Source organism: Camelina sativa, chromosome 3, assembly GCF_000633955.1.
Source record: "Camelina sativa cultivar DH55 chromosome 3, Cs, whole genome shotgun sequence".
In the NCBI taxonomy this organism is placed as follows: domain Eukaryota; kingdom Viridiplantae; phylum Streptophyta; class Magnoliopsida; order Brassicales; family Brassicaceae; genus Camelina; species Camelina sativa.
Genome location: NC_025687.1, coordinates 5,784,743 through 5,798,365, shown reverse-complemented (window position 1 = coordinate 5,798,365; position 13,623 = coordinate 5,784,743). Strand labels below are relative to the sequence as shown.

Sequence of the window (13,623 nt, the reverse complement as noted above, 5' to 3'; positions counted from 1 at the left end):
CAGTCCAAAAAAAGACTGAATCATGCAAGATGACACCTTTCTCATTAACCTCTTGTACTTTGTTTCCAGCTCGAGAGAAGGTTGATAAACTTTACCTCTACCGAACAGTGATTGGGACTAGAAAAAATGCACCGCCATATGTTAGGATTCTTTTAGGCATGCATTTGATATTGTTCGTTAGCTCTTTCTTCAATTTTAGGTTCTTCAGACCATTATGGATTCTTTTAGGCATACGGTTAAGTATATCATAAATCGCTTTGCCGATCTATATATTTTTTCTTCTAATATTCTAATTCTTTAGCTTTCCCCTGTACATTGAATTCCCCGGATATCTCATCAGTCTATGGGTTTCTTGATCAGTGTGTTGGAATAGGAAAATTGTATTGTCGTGTTAGAGATTTAGCTGTCTTTGTATTGGCCAAGTTCGAGCACTTTTCTTGATCACTTCTCCTAAAATTAATCACTTCTCTAACAACTAATTTTTTTGATACTTTTAGCTTCCACATACCTCCTAAAATCAAATGATATTATGTAAATAAGATCTGACTTTGTTAGCTTGGTAAGAAATAATCATTCTTAATGTAACTAAACAAAAAAGTTGTAAATACCATATCATTAGTTAATTTTCATTACATTAAATTAATGTAGTCCTCTATTATTAATGACATGTAAGTTTCGATTACACATACTATATTAACGCAGCCTTGGGACTTGGCAACGCGTCTTTTCTTGTTTGTTTATTACTATCGGTTTTTTTTTTTTCTCACTGTCACCAGTTTAGTAAGTATGATTGGTCAAATTATATATTAAATCCTTTATTAGGGAAAAAATTGTCGCATTTAGACATTTCTATATTAAAAATGCCCCATACGAAACTGTATTCCCTAATTATGATTTTGTCACACGTTTTCTTTCTGCTAATTTTAATCAAACTTTGGCTATTTATCTAATCAATCATTTTCAGAAAAACTCGTGTTAGTCGATTAAATGTACTGCATATATTTTTGTTTCTATTTTTTTGGGTTTAAATCTACTATATACAACATTTTTTTTTTTTGTTTGGAGCGAAATATATTAACGGGAAATAGACTCGCATAAATGGCCCAGGCCCAAGAAAGTTTTAGCTGATATATACCCCCTTTAATAAGTAAATATATGTTTTAACGGTTGAGATTAAATTCAGAATTTCAACGGTGTCGATCAGTTTATAGAAAAAACGAACAAGGCCCTTTTACGGCCCAATCAACAGTTTGTCTTTTCGTCTTCCACTTGATCGACTTGACATGGTGACCGGAGAAGAAGGTCTCTCTTGGTGTCGGGTACTAAAATGGAAAAGTTTGAAATTTCGAGGCGGGAGATTTGCGCTAAATCGCTGATAGGGTTTGTAAAATTCGTCTTCCTTGTTGCTTAATTGATGATGATTCGCTTCTTATTCAAATATTTACGTTTCTCTTTCTGTGGTTTGTCTCATGGCGTTCTTGTATCAGTGAAATTGCTAATTTTGGTCGATTATTGTAAGCTCCTTGGCTTGTCTTTACTACGAATCCATCGGGTATCCATCGATTATCATGTCGCTTATATTTATTTATAAAGAAATAATGTCGCTAGCTTGAACGTGTGGCCTATTGGCTACACACCCTTACTGATACTTTGACAGGCGGTGCAAGCTTCCTGGTTCAATTCCCCGCAATAGCGGGTTTGTAGAGAATATCACCCTTTTTTTCATTTTTTGAAAAATGTCGATTTGATCTTGTAATCCGCCTGTGAATTTCAATTTCATTCAATCGTTGAATTCAATCCAAGTCTCGCTGCCTTATCTCACAAAGATGGAAGCTGTTCTCTTCTTTTTCCGAACCAAAGCGTATGTCGTTTCGATTAATATAGATATAATGTCGCTAGTGTAACGAATGATCGTGTGGCCTATTGGCTACACACCCTTAATGTTCCTCCGACAACAGCAAAGCTTCGTGGTTAGATTCCCCACACGGGCGACGGGTTTGAAGAAATATCCCTTTTTTTTTTTCTTCTGAAAAGTGTCTGTTCTCTTCTATGAAGATCCTAGTGTGTATATAAAGTATAATTTTCACATCATATTTTAGCTATTTCGAACAGATTTGTTTTTTGGTTCTTGTTTCCATTGCTACTTACTTGTAAATGCACATTATCAAAAAAGATTGATTTAGGTTTTGAACAGATGTCATGCTCATGAAGCTTACAAAGACTTCTGCATTAAGTGGCAACTCCATGATCTCTAAGTCAAGTACATGAAGATTGATTGAAATCAAAGCAAAGAAATAGTTGCAAAATCTTGACCACAAGTCTATGAAATGATCCATGGTTAAACGGATGACCCTGTTTCTAGAGATGATAGATCAGTGCACATGGATACATGCGAGGAGGAGCAGCAAGTGCATATTGGTCAAGAAAAAAACATAAACGAGAAGGAACCAATGGATGAGGAACAATTGCATATTGGATTGGTACAAAACATAAACGAGAATGAACCAAGATCACACATCTTTCTCATTAACCTCTTGTACTTTGTTTCCAGCTCGAGAGAAGGTTGATAAACTTTACCTCTACCGAACAGTGATTGGGACTAGAAAAAATGCACCGCCATATGTTAGGATTCCTCTCAATGGTACATGTTTGTTTTTGTTTTAGGGCATGCATTTGATATTGTTTTAGGGCATGCATTTTGTTTTAGCGCTTTCTTCAATTTTAGGTTCTTCAGACATAAACTGATTTCTGTGAAAGCTTGATATGTTTTCAACATTTTCTTTGTGCTCATAGTTTGCTGTTGTTTTGATCTGCCTTCAATGTAGGTTGCATTTATCAAACTTTGTAATTGAACGAACAAAGAGGGAATAACTAATAAATGATATGCATTTTATTATCACGATATAATTCAGCCCTTTGAAAGAAGTGAAATCTGGATAAAATAGCAAAACTATGTTTTCCAAAATATCATATTAAAATTACAAAGAACATCCACAAGAAACCTACTTTGTCTAATCCATCCATCCATGATCTGGAGGAGCGCGCACTCTCTCAAACAAAGAGGTCAAACATTAACAGACAACGAAACATGATATAGTAGTGTACATCAGAAGACATAGAGAGTTATGGTATATGTTTTGATTGGAGATATAAAATGTTGACTTTTAAATGACGAAATCCGCAGAGACGGGCATTCTCAGAAGCAGCATTCCTCCAACACACAGCAACAGCAGAGAGCAGCGAGACTGCGATTCAAAATATAAAAGAGTTTCATTAGAGTGAGCAGCATAAGAAAAGCTGTGCAGAAGATAATAGACACTAGGAATTCAAAATTCTACCTTATCTAAAGACTTTTTAGTACATATATTTTGGGGTTAAGAGAATCTAAAATAATGGGCCATTAGGTAGTTCTTAAGAGAGAAACTAAATAAATTGCAAAGTAAAACGATCATGTCCAAAAAAATTCAACTACCGGAGTGTCAGTCACGAGATGAACAGTAAAAAAGGTGTCTAGACATGAATGAATAGCTCTAAACTCATCAGAACCTTCCTTAGAAGAACTAAATCTAAGGATTAATACACGAATCTCTAGCAGTCAAATTCCGATTTGATGGCCATCAAACAAAATGAAAAGGAACGCAAGTCTGAGAGTTTCCTAGTAGTTGTCCAAAATTCAACTAACATACACAGAAGGGAATCTGGTTCTGATCAGCATCATTTGATCAAAACATACTGTATTCTCAACATTCCCAACATTAACCAAAAAACAAACACTTGGTTCAACATTAACCAGTGATCCTTTAAACCCCCACACGTTGCTCCTAAAGTGTCACAGATCAATCAATTTTGTGAAAAGAGAAGCCAACATAAAGCTCAATCACAGCTTTGAACCAACACAAATGAGTTAACAAGAATCGAGTAAACAAAACAAAAGAATCAAGTATAAACGGAAACAATGATACCGGAAAGTAATTAAAAAGGCGGGGAGAGTTAATATAGGTTAGTAGTGGAGAGAAACGAACCAGCCACGGAGGAAAGAAGAGCAACCAGAGTCAGAATCTTGGTAATGGTGATGATCGTGATGGCAGTGATCGTAGTTCTGCGGCGGCGGCGGAGGTCCCTGATGATGATGAGGATAACCTCCTCCGGCGAAGTAACCTTGATAACCGCCTTCGTAAGGACGCGAAGACGGTGGTGGATACGGATATCCTCCGTGAGATTGAGGTGGAGGAGGATATCCTTCGTGATGCGACGGTGGTGCCGATGGATAACCCGGTGGTGGATAGTGAGATTGGTATCCTAAATTCGTCCGATCACAAAAATAGAATTGAGAATCGAATCAAAAATCAGAGAATCAGAAAAAAGAAATAAAAAAAAAAGCTAAGGGAGTCGAATCGAACAAAACCTGGAGGAGGATACGATTCCGGTGGGACTTTCTCGTAGCTCATTTCTTTTCTTTCTCTCTTCAATTCGATTCAGAGAGTTTTGGATTATCGAAAAAAAAAAAAAAGAGATATTTTGAGGAGGAGGGGGACCTTTTCAATTAAGTAAAGTCACGTGTAAATCATGCTACTCACGTTCTTATTGGACTTTTGGGCCGAAAATGTTTGTACTCAAAGCCCTTTTGACTTTAAAGAAGAAGAATGGTTCTGTACTTTGGTGTGGGACGATCAGCTTTTCTTAAAGAAGGAAAACATGTTGTGTATACATCAAATGCTGCTATATGTAATAATGTAACTCCAGGATTGTGTTAGAAAAGACCACTTGAAGGACTTTTATTATCTTTCAATGTTCTGAGAAAGCAATGATGTTTATTATACATATATAATTCTAAGAAAGCATATCCAAAAAGCTTTTCTTTAATCTACCATCCGATAACATATCCATAACAATTTTTATAGTGGACGCATCAGCAGCGAACCTGCACCTTTTCATTTCTTCGATGAGTTCAGCTGATGTATTTATGTCACTACCTCGGAGATGTGCTCGGATTAGTGTGTTGTATGTACAACCATCTGGCTCATGCTCATCCTCTTCTTCCATTTTTCTAAACAACAGGTCCGCTTCAGACAGTGACCCTTTCTTACACAGTCCTCCAATCATTATGTTGTATGTCTTAACATCGGCCTTCACTCCTCTAAGAGGTAGACTACAGAATAAATCCCAAGCATCATCCACCTTACTAGCATTGCACATCCGATGAATAATAATGTTATAGATACGAATATCAAGATCCATCTTTCTCTTCTGTATTTTTTCAAATATTTCCAATGCTTTTTCTATTTCCCCATTGTCACACAACCCAACCAGCAAAATTTTGTAAGTCACAATACTAGGAGGAACACGACGAGAAACCATCTCTTGGAAGAGTTCTTTGGCAACCTCAAGTTTTCCCGATTGGCAAAACCCTTGGACAAGGGTGTTATAAGTAACTCTATTAGCAACCACTCCTCTCAAAGACATTTTGCGGAAGAGTTCCAAACCATCGTCAACCCGCTTAGCCTTACAATAACCATTGATAAGGATATTAAACGTCACAGTATTAGAATCACACTCTTTGCTAACCATCACGTCCAACATCTGGTTTGCCTCATCAAGGCGGTTCTCCTTGCAAAACCCATCTATCAAAGAATTGTATGTAATAGTATTAGGAGCTATACCTCGTCGAATCATCTCATTGTGCATTGTTTCGGCCTCTAGAAGTTTTCCCTCTTTCACAAAATTATCAATCAAGGCGTTGAATGTGACAACGTTGGGGGTGATATTCCTTGTGATCATATCTCTCAGCAACTGCGCACCATATCTCTCAGCAACTGCGCACCATATTCTTCTTCTTTTTCCACTTTGTTACTAAAAGAAATTTTGATTTCCCACCAAGTTATAGTTTAATGCAGTATACCAATTTGACCACCAGTATAAAAGAGTTTTAAATATTTGAAAAATACCGTTTTTATTTATGTTGATTATCATAAGATTTAAGATGGTGCGTCGGTTGATGTAGATGTATTTAATGACAATAAAAAATAAATCATATTAAAGTATGCTTTGTGTCGTTTTATTGTTGTGGTTTGGGTAGGTAGTGGATTAAATTTGGAAAGACCAAAGTTGGAGTATTAGTATTATTTTAAAGGACAATTAAAACGGAATTGCAAATCAGAAAATGGAAATAGATGAGTTTTTAGGGAAGTCATTGAATCGTTGGCTAAAACGGCAGGATGTTTACACTCGGAGTTTAAAAACGGTGTAAAATGTCGTTGGAAAGAGGTTCATGAGCAACGGTGAAAAGTTAAAAAAATAAACAACTACATGGAAAAAGAATAATACAAATCAGACTTAAAATAGTATTAGTATATTTAGAAATTGTTCTATCTTTTTTTTTTAAAGTGAGCTTCGATGCTCCCCGAACGAGCATCTAATTCGCCTTCTTTTATTAATGGATGCATCATGCATGCTTGGTTGCTTCCGTAAATGTAACGTGCTTACTTTGTTTTCTTTCGTAATTGATTAAGCAAACACTTGAAACTATTAAATCATATTTCACCTTGTTTTTGTATTCGACAATCATCAATTATCAAACGTAGTGATATATATATATATATATTACGTTCACCAAGATGAATAAGTAAAAATACAAAGGAAAATAAAGATGGATAAGAATTAATATAAAGTATGTGGAGACGTCAACACCTTCGAAAATGACCCAACTGATTTTTATTTTTTTTTTGTTTTCCCTTTTTTAAAAAGCACAATTTTTAAAAGAAAGATACGATGGTTTTTTTTTGTTCTTCTACTTTTTCGGTTTTCGCTATCATATTTGACAAATATTATTTGTGTCTATTAATTAAATTATTAATTCGCTTCTTCATTATCTAAGATAATTTATCTTTATGGTCGGTACAAAAATTAATTTGTTCAGAGATTTAGGGGGAAAATGTGTAAATTAAGATTAGCGAATACCCCCCTTAGTCTTCGGATATTGTTAACCCTATGCTAGGAGAATATTCGAACCTTGGTGATAGGATTAGTTGGCCTAATTAGTGCCATAACTTTAAAGGTTTAATTATTGGCTTTCCGACTATTTATTTTGGACATGCTGATTGCTCAACCTAGCTAAAAGGCTTTACATAGTTGACGAAATTAACTTTATCATATACCAAAACAATGTACAATAAAATTACAATACAACAAAATAAAATAAGTTTAGAACTAGAATTCGGCCCGTGTTACACAGCATATATTGAAATTTTTTTGTTTATTTTGTATTTTTATTTAAAGTATTATATATGTGATTGTTTTATTTGTTTTAAAAGTTTTTTTTTTCTTTTTTTGGATGAAACAATATGCAATGAAATCATATGCTGAATATGACGTGGAAATTATATCTATCTTGTAAGATCTATTCGGGAATATCTAGATTTTGATCCGCAGTACACCGCAGATTAAGTTATCTGATAAAAAAAAATAATTTTTGTTGTTGTTAATTTTATTTGATTTTTTTAATGTTTAAAATTATGTAATTGTATTTTGATTGTTAAGTATACCACATATTTTTATTTTTGTTACAACATTAATTTAACAACCTTAATTAGATATGTCTATTCAAACATGTCATAGACATATCATATTTTTATTTAACCAGCATTAATTTATTAACCCATGTAGCACCAAATTAATGATATTTTAAATTTATATTATTATCTACTCAAACATGTTATGCTATATAATCCTGATATTTTAATTCGTAATATACCGCAGAAAATATTTAAATATATTATTAAAATTTAAAATGTTTTAAGATTTTTTTTTATAGAAATTGAAATACTTATAAGATTTAAACTTCTTAATAAGTTTAAATATTATTAATACCTTTAACGTTTTATAAGTTTAAATATTTTAAATTTTTAAAAAGGTTTAGATATTTTGAAATTTACAAAGTTATAGTTGAAATTCTTTAAAATAAAGAACCAGAATAAACCATATATATATTTTTTAATTTCAATGCATGCTGAAAGTCTTCTGTATTTCCTCATCCTTTACAAATCAAGATTACACTCTATATAAAGACTACTTAGTTACAAAGAGATTTGATCCCTCGAGAATATCGGAGAAGATCAGAGAAGATCTCTAACTTATGTTGATCCGTTATTGAGGAGAGTTTTGTGGACCTAATATTGACCATCGTTCACCCTCCCGCAGTGAAATCGTCTGAACACCGGACGGTTAAACTGGACCTGAATTCGTTGAATAACATAGTCGGTAGACCCTTGGTGAAAATGTCCGCAAACTGCAATGAAGAAGGAACATGTAGCACCTTCACCTGTCCAAGGCACACCTTCTCCCGAACAAAGTGGAGATCAATCTCGATATGTTTAGTCCTTTGATGTTGAATCAGATTGTTTGAAAGATATATTGCACTGATATTATCACAATAGACCAACGTTGCAGATCGGATCGGTATATGCATTTCCAGCAGGAGGTTCTTTATCCAACAAGTTTCAGCTACCATATTAGCTACTCCTTTATATTCGGATTCGACACTAGAACGTGACACAGTTTGTTGGCGTTTGGATGACCAAGAGATTAAGTTTTCGCCTAGATATACACAATAACCCAATGTTGAGCGTCTTGTGTCTGAGCAACCTGCCCAATCTGAGTCTGTATAAGCAGTGAGAGAGCCGATTGTCCCTCTATAAAGTTGCAGGCCATGGGTCAGTGTGCCCTGAAGATAACGGATGACTCGTTTTAACGCTTGATAGTGTGGAACTCTGGGATTATGCATAAACAGGCAAATTTGTTGTACCGCATATGTGATATCTGGCCTAGTGAATGTCAAATATTGCATAGCTCCTGCTAAGCTTCGATACTCTGTTGGATTATGAATCTTTTCTCCACATTCAGCTGTGAGCTTGGAGTTGACATCCACCGGAGTCGCTACTGGTTTATAGTCTTCCATATTAGCTTTAGCTATGATAGACTTTGCATAATGTGATTGAGAAAGCAGAATCCCAGCTTTGTTATATTCGGCCTTGACAACATATTCCAGCTCAAATTTTAACACTCGAAATCATTTCTCTTTCTTTCACCTGATCATTCAACGCCCAGATCAATTTTAACCTCTCCAATAGTTTTATTTAATAAAATTCAACACCTTACCCTACTATTTTCGTTTTATATTCTTATTTTTATTTAATTTGATAACAACACATTTATAATAATAACTAAAATTAAGAAAAGTTACATTATTATTTTTTAAATTGAAATTTTATATTTTTAGCTAATTTTTAATATAACAAAATTATAAAATATGAAAATAACAAGAGTTTATTAGAGAAGAATTTGAAAATATATTAGAAATGATGAATTTTTTTGTATTGGAATAAAATGAACCAAGTCTCTATTTATAGTGTGTAAAAAATGTTGAATTTTGATATATAAATTATTTTATAAAAAAAATATTTACTACATAATAATTAATTTTGAAATAATAAGGTAAAAAAAAAAATTTCAAAATCTTACTTTTCAATAAGAATACAACACATGTCTCCCTCTCCTAACCTTTTTTCTTTTTCGAAAAAAAAAAAACAAAAACAAAAACAAAAATTAGAACGTGGCATATGTGATGTGGGCCCCAAAAAATCAGAATTGATTCAACAAGGATGAATCCACGTAGATTTTTTATTTTCTTCGACACCCTCACTGCAGTAATGAAGCAGTTGAGGGCAATGGGACACGGAGCTTACAGACCAAAAAAAGAAAACTTATCGATTAAACCAGCTCAATCAAAGCTAGTTAGAGAAAGATTGCTCTTGTGAAATTGATTTTCTTGTATCTTATTTGCAAGTGCTCAGAGCGCTGTTTAGTGTTTTGAGAGTTGTTTAAACAAGGTACATTGCAAATGTTACGACTCTAGTACAAATATGTTTTTGATACTTGAGACATTATAACTTTTGTTCTTTAACATTAAATTTCAAAGAATAATTCAGAACCGAAACAGGGGTAGACTAAAAGAAGAAGATACAAACACAACAATATTCTGGGTCATAGACTCATATGGTTCCTCAACGCAGCCTACAAGAAGGTAAGAAACGGTGTCGTCGTGTGGCATCTTCCTCCTATTCAACTCTTTCTATCCATTCTTCCTCAAGACTACTCTATGACCAATTCTTTCTAAGATGAAAACATTCTAAGAAGGCATATCCAAAAACTTTTTGTCCAATCTACCATCAGATAACATATCCATAACTATCTTTATAGTCGAAGCATCAGCAGCGAACCCGCACCTCTTCATTTCTTCGATTAGTTGAGCTGATTTGATTACATCACTAACTAGGAGATGTGCTCGGATTAGAGTGTTGTATGTACAACCGTCTGGCGCATGCCCATCCTCTATCATCCCATCTACCAGCATTACAGAAGCCTCTAATGAGAGTGGTGTAGGTAATAACGTCAGGGGTGATTCTCCTTGTGATCATATCCCTGAGCAACTGCGCACCATCATCCCATCTACCATCATTACAAAAGCCTTTAATGAGAGTGGTGTAGGTAATAACATCTGCTTTAAAACCTTTCACTTCCATTTCGTTGAAAAGGTTGAGTGCATCGTGGAAGCTCCCGTCTTTGCAAAGCCCATCAATGAGGATAGTGTATATGGCTGCATCGAGCTTCATCTTTCTTTCTTCCATCTTTCTGAGCAACTCCATGGCCAAGGCAGTTTTCCCGGACTTGCACATCACATTTAAAACCGGTCCATATGTAACTTCATCGGGTTGACAGCCATTAGCCACCATCTGATCGATCAAAACCACAGCTTTAGAGACTTTACCATTGAGACAAAGTCCATTGACCAAAGTGCTGATTGTAATGGCATTGGGCGTATGTCCCATTTCTACCATTCGATCAACTAACTCAACCGCTTCGGAAACTCGGCCCTTGAGACATAAGCCATTGAGTAGAGTTGAAAATGTGATAGTGTCAGGCTCGTAGCCAAGTTTCAGGATCTCCCCCAAAACAGAAAAAGCGAAACAAACTTTACCACGCCGACAGAAACAATTGATGACAATATTGAGAGAGTACAAGTCATACGCAATCCCAATCAACTCCATCTGCTTGGAGAGAACTAAAACGAGATCATACTGCTTTGTTCTGGCAACAGCACTAAACAATCTATTGAAATCAATGACAGTGGGAAGAGGACGAGACCTAATCATGGATTGGAACAGATCAACAGCATCATCTTCCTTAATATCTAAAAGCCCACTTCTCAATCTCTCTCTGTAAGACAGATTCCTATCGCTGAAACCAGAATAGTCTCGTTCGCAGCAAGACAAGAGTAAAGCAGTTCTCAAAGTACCTGACCTTCGGAGTTGACGTGTCTGAACCAATCCATTCATGACCCAGATTAAAGAATTTGAAAGAGGGAAAAATATAAATGGCACCAAAAGCTACGAAGACGATACGAAGAACGGAAGAACGGAAGAACGGAAGGGAGATCAATGGAATTATTTGGGAAACCTAAAAATCTTCAGATGATTGATAACCGGTTTGATATGCTTCTATAACCGGTTTAATGGGACGGTTCAGTTAAAACCGGTTATCATTTAGCCTTTGGTTCCACTAATATTACTTTACTTGTTGACAAAATGGTTTTAACCGAGTCTAACCGACCAACAATGACGAATCACACCCAAAGACTCTTCTAAACATTATCACACTCATATACATTACTTTTCAAATTTTATAGATAGGTTTGGACTCTTTGATTTAATATATTATTCATTAAAATTTTACAAACTTGAGTGTAAAAAGACGGATTGTATAACGTATTACAAAATTCTACGACATGTATATATTTCTTTTATATACAAAGAATAACGTTGCATAAATGGCAAAAAAATCCTAATAAAATATGACACTTTCTACGTATATCGGGTTTGTAAGCTGTCTAATAAAGTGACTTGGAAGAAACATTACCATCTTATCAGTCTCGTATCTTGCAGCATAACCTACACCCGACTCTTGAGGCACATTGGTGCAAAAGACCTCACCACCCAAAGATAGACAGGGTGTACTGAAAAATTACTATCAATAATTAAACAACTTTTACAAAATAACGATCAATAATTAAAAGAACAACTTTTTACAGTAAACTATGAATAGTCTATTCTTTTTCTTTTGTATTTGCGAGCTAATTGTTATTGATTTGACGTATTATTGGCTGTTGCCATAATCTTTTTATACACCAAGTTCTTATTTTTTTTTCAGGTTTTGTGTATACAAAGAATTTGCAAATACTAATTACAGTACAAAAACAATTAATAATAGTGGCTAATGTCAGAAATCAAATTAGAAAGATTTGAAAAAGCTTAGAACAGAACTGTGAGTAGCAAATTTACCTGGATATATGTAGCTGCAGTTAGGCCATTGCTCCCGAGTTTAAATTGAGCTCTGTAGTTTAGAGCCTACAGATAGGAATGTGAGCCCAAAAAAAATTAAGTTAAAGAAACTATTCATCAAAACGTTCATCACAAAAATAGCAAACCTTAAAACAGAGATAATTTCCTCACCATGTATTCTAAGCTGACTTTTGTCATGGACAAACGTGACTGATTTATTAGCTGGAAAAGAATATTGTAAGAAAACACATTTTGTCAAGCTAATATACACCATTGAATAACTACATTATCTCTAGTTACAACTAATGTTTAAGAAAGTGCTAGGTATTAAAGCAAGCATGTCTAGCTCCTACAACACCTAATCACGGTCTCGAAGATCCTAGACGTTTTACAATATAAAGAATTATTTGATAGATAAAAATTATATATATAAATATCTTTTAGAAATATGAAAATAATAAATCGTAAACAAAAAATGGACTTTTTTAACTCATATCAAACAATATATGAACGTTTATAACTATGTATATGAAGATAAAACTAACAAATTTAAATTTATGAAGTTAAAAGAAAACTAAAACGAGATCTATGGGCGGTCGAGGCAGCCGTTTAGACGTTGCATGAGCGCCTAGTGCCCGCAATCTGTTGAACCATTTACATTTGTATATGCCCTCACAGTCAACTTATCAGTTATAGCGTATTTCACTGTCGCAGTTAGTCTACCATCAGTAGTAACACCTCCAGTAAGTGCGAGCTGCAACAAAAACACTCAGAAAAAAAAAAGAGAGTTCAGTTAAACATTAATCCAATAACACAATCATTCTTTTGATATCCAAATAGTTTACTACCTTTGTGTTCAAGTTGTAGGCACTAAGTCCATAATATGTTCCTGGCGCCATCGTTGAACTGTTTGACACAAGAATAAACGGGCTTAACGAGAAGCACCAAATAAAAACAAGGAAAAGAAAAAAATTGTTTGCAAATATGACTGTAAACAAAAAACACAATTACCTGATATTAAACTTTCCATCAAAAAGGCTGCGGAGTAGTTCAAATGTAAACAACTGAAATAATCACGGTTTAAAATATCTGCACAAAAATAAAAGAAAACTGGTTACAAGAAGTTGACAAATGACTTTTGTTGACTACCAAGAAAGACAGACTTTTGAATGCAAATCCGGATCAAATTGAACAATTTTAACCATACTAGATAGTTTCTACTGTTTGGGTA

The 13,623-nt window shown here is 34.4% G+C and overlaps 4 protein-coding genes across 4 annotated transcripts; all 4 read right to left on the bottom strand.

Moving 5' to 3' along the window:
* On the bottom strand, positions 2,916-4,521 carry LOC104771785 (cysteine-rich and transmembrane domain-containing protein A-like). The gene is made up of 3 exons (XM_010496367.2): positions 4,406-4,521; positions 4,023-4,299; positions 2,916-3,245 (listed from the first exon to the last, which is right to left on the bottom strand). Exons 1-3 carry the CDS (start codon positions 4,446-4,448, stop codon positions 3,197-3,199), a joined length of 369 nt encoding a protein of 122 aa, XP_010494669.1. The 5' UTR covers positions 4,449-4,521; the 3' UTR covers positions 2,916-3,196.
* On the bottom strand, positions 4,831-5,685 carry LOC104771721 (pentatricopeptide repeat-containing protein At1g12620-like). Its single transcript, XM_019239694.1, has one exon. The coding sequence runs from the start codon at positions 5,683-5,685 to the stop codon at positions 4,831-4,833; it is 855 nt and encodes a 284-aa protein (XP_019095239.1).
* On the bottom strand, positions 8,183-8,953 carry LOC109130238 (uncharacterized mitochondrial protein AtMg00810-like). The gene has a single exon (XM_019239692.1). It carries the CDS (start codon positions 8,951-8,953, stop codon positions 8,183-8,185), a length of 771 nt encoding a protein of 256 aa, XP_019095237.1.
* Positions 10,323-11,390, bottom strand: LOC109130237 (pentatricopeptide repeat-containing protein At1g12620-like). Its single transcript, XM_019239691.1, has one exon. The coding sequence runs from the start codon at positions 11,388-11,390 to the stop codon at positions 10,323-10,325; it is 1,068 nt and encodes a 355-aa protein (XP_019095236.1).

What these genes read in the sequence shown, in the direction of transcription:
- LOC109130238 (XM_019239692.1), bottom strand. Translation starts at nt 8,953, where the DNA reads ATGGAAGACTATAAACCAGTAGCGACTCCGGTGGATGTCAACTCCAAG.
- LOC104771721 (XM_019239694.1), bottom strand. Translation starts at nt 5,685, where the DNA reads ATGCACAATGAGATGATTCGACGAGGTATAGCTCCTAATACTATTACA.
- LOC109130237 (XM_019239691.1), bottom strand. Translation starts at nt 11,390, where the DNA reads ATGAATGGATTGGTTCAGACACGTCAACTCCGAAGGTCAGGTACTTTG.
- LOC104771785 (XM_010496367.2), bottom strand. Translation starts at nt 4,448, where the DNA reads ATGAGCTACGAGAAAGTCCCACCGGAATCGTATCCTCCTCCAG. An exon ending in GGAATCGTATCCTCCTCCAG is followed by an intron (nt 4,300 to 4,405) that starts GTTTTGTTCGAT and finishes GGACGAATTTAG; the next exon opens with GATACCAATCTCACTATCCA. An exon ending in TCTTCTTTCCTCCGTGGCTG is followed by an intron (nt 3,246 to 4,022) that starts GTTCGTTTCTCT and finishes TTTGAATCGCAG; the next exon opens with TCTCGCTGCTCTCTGCTGTT.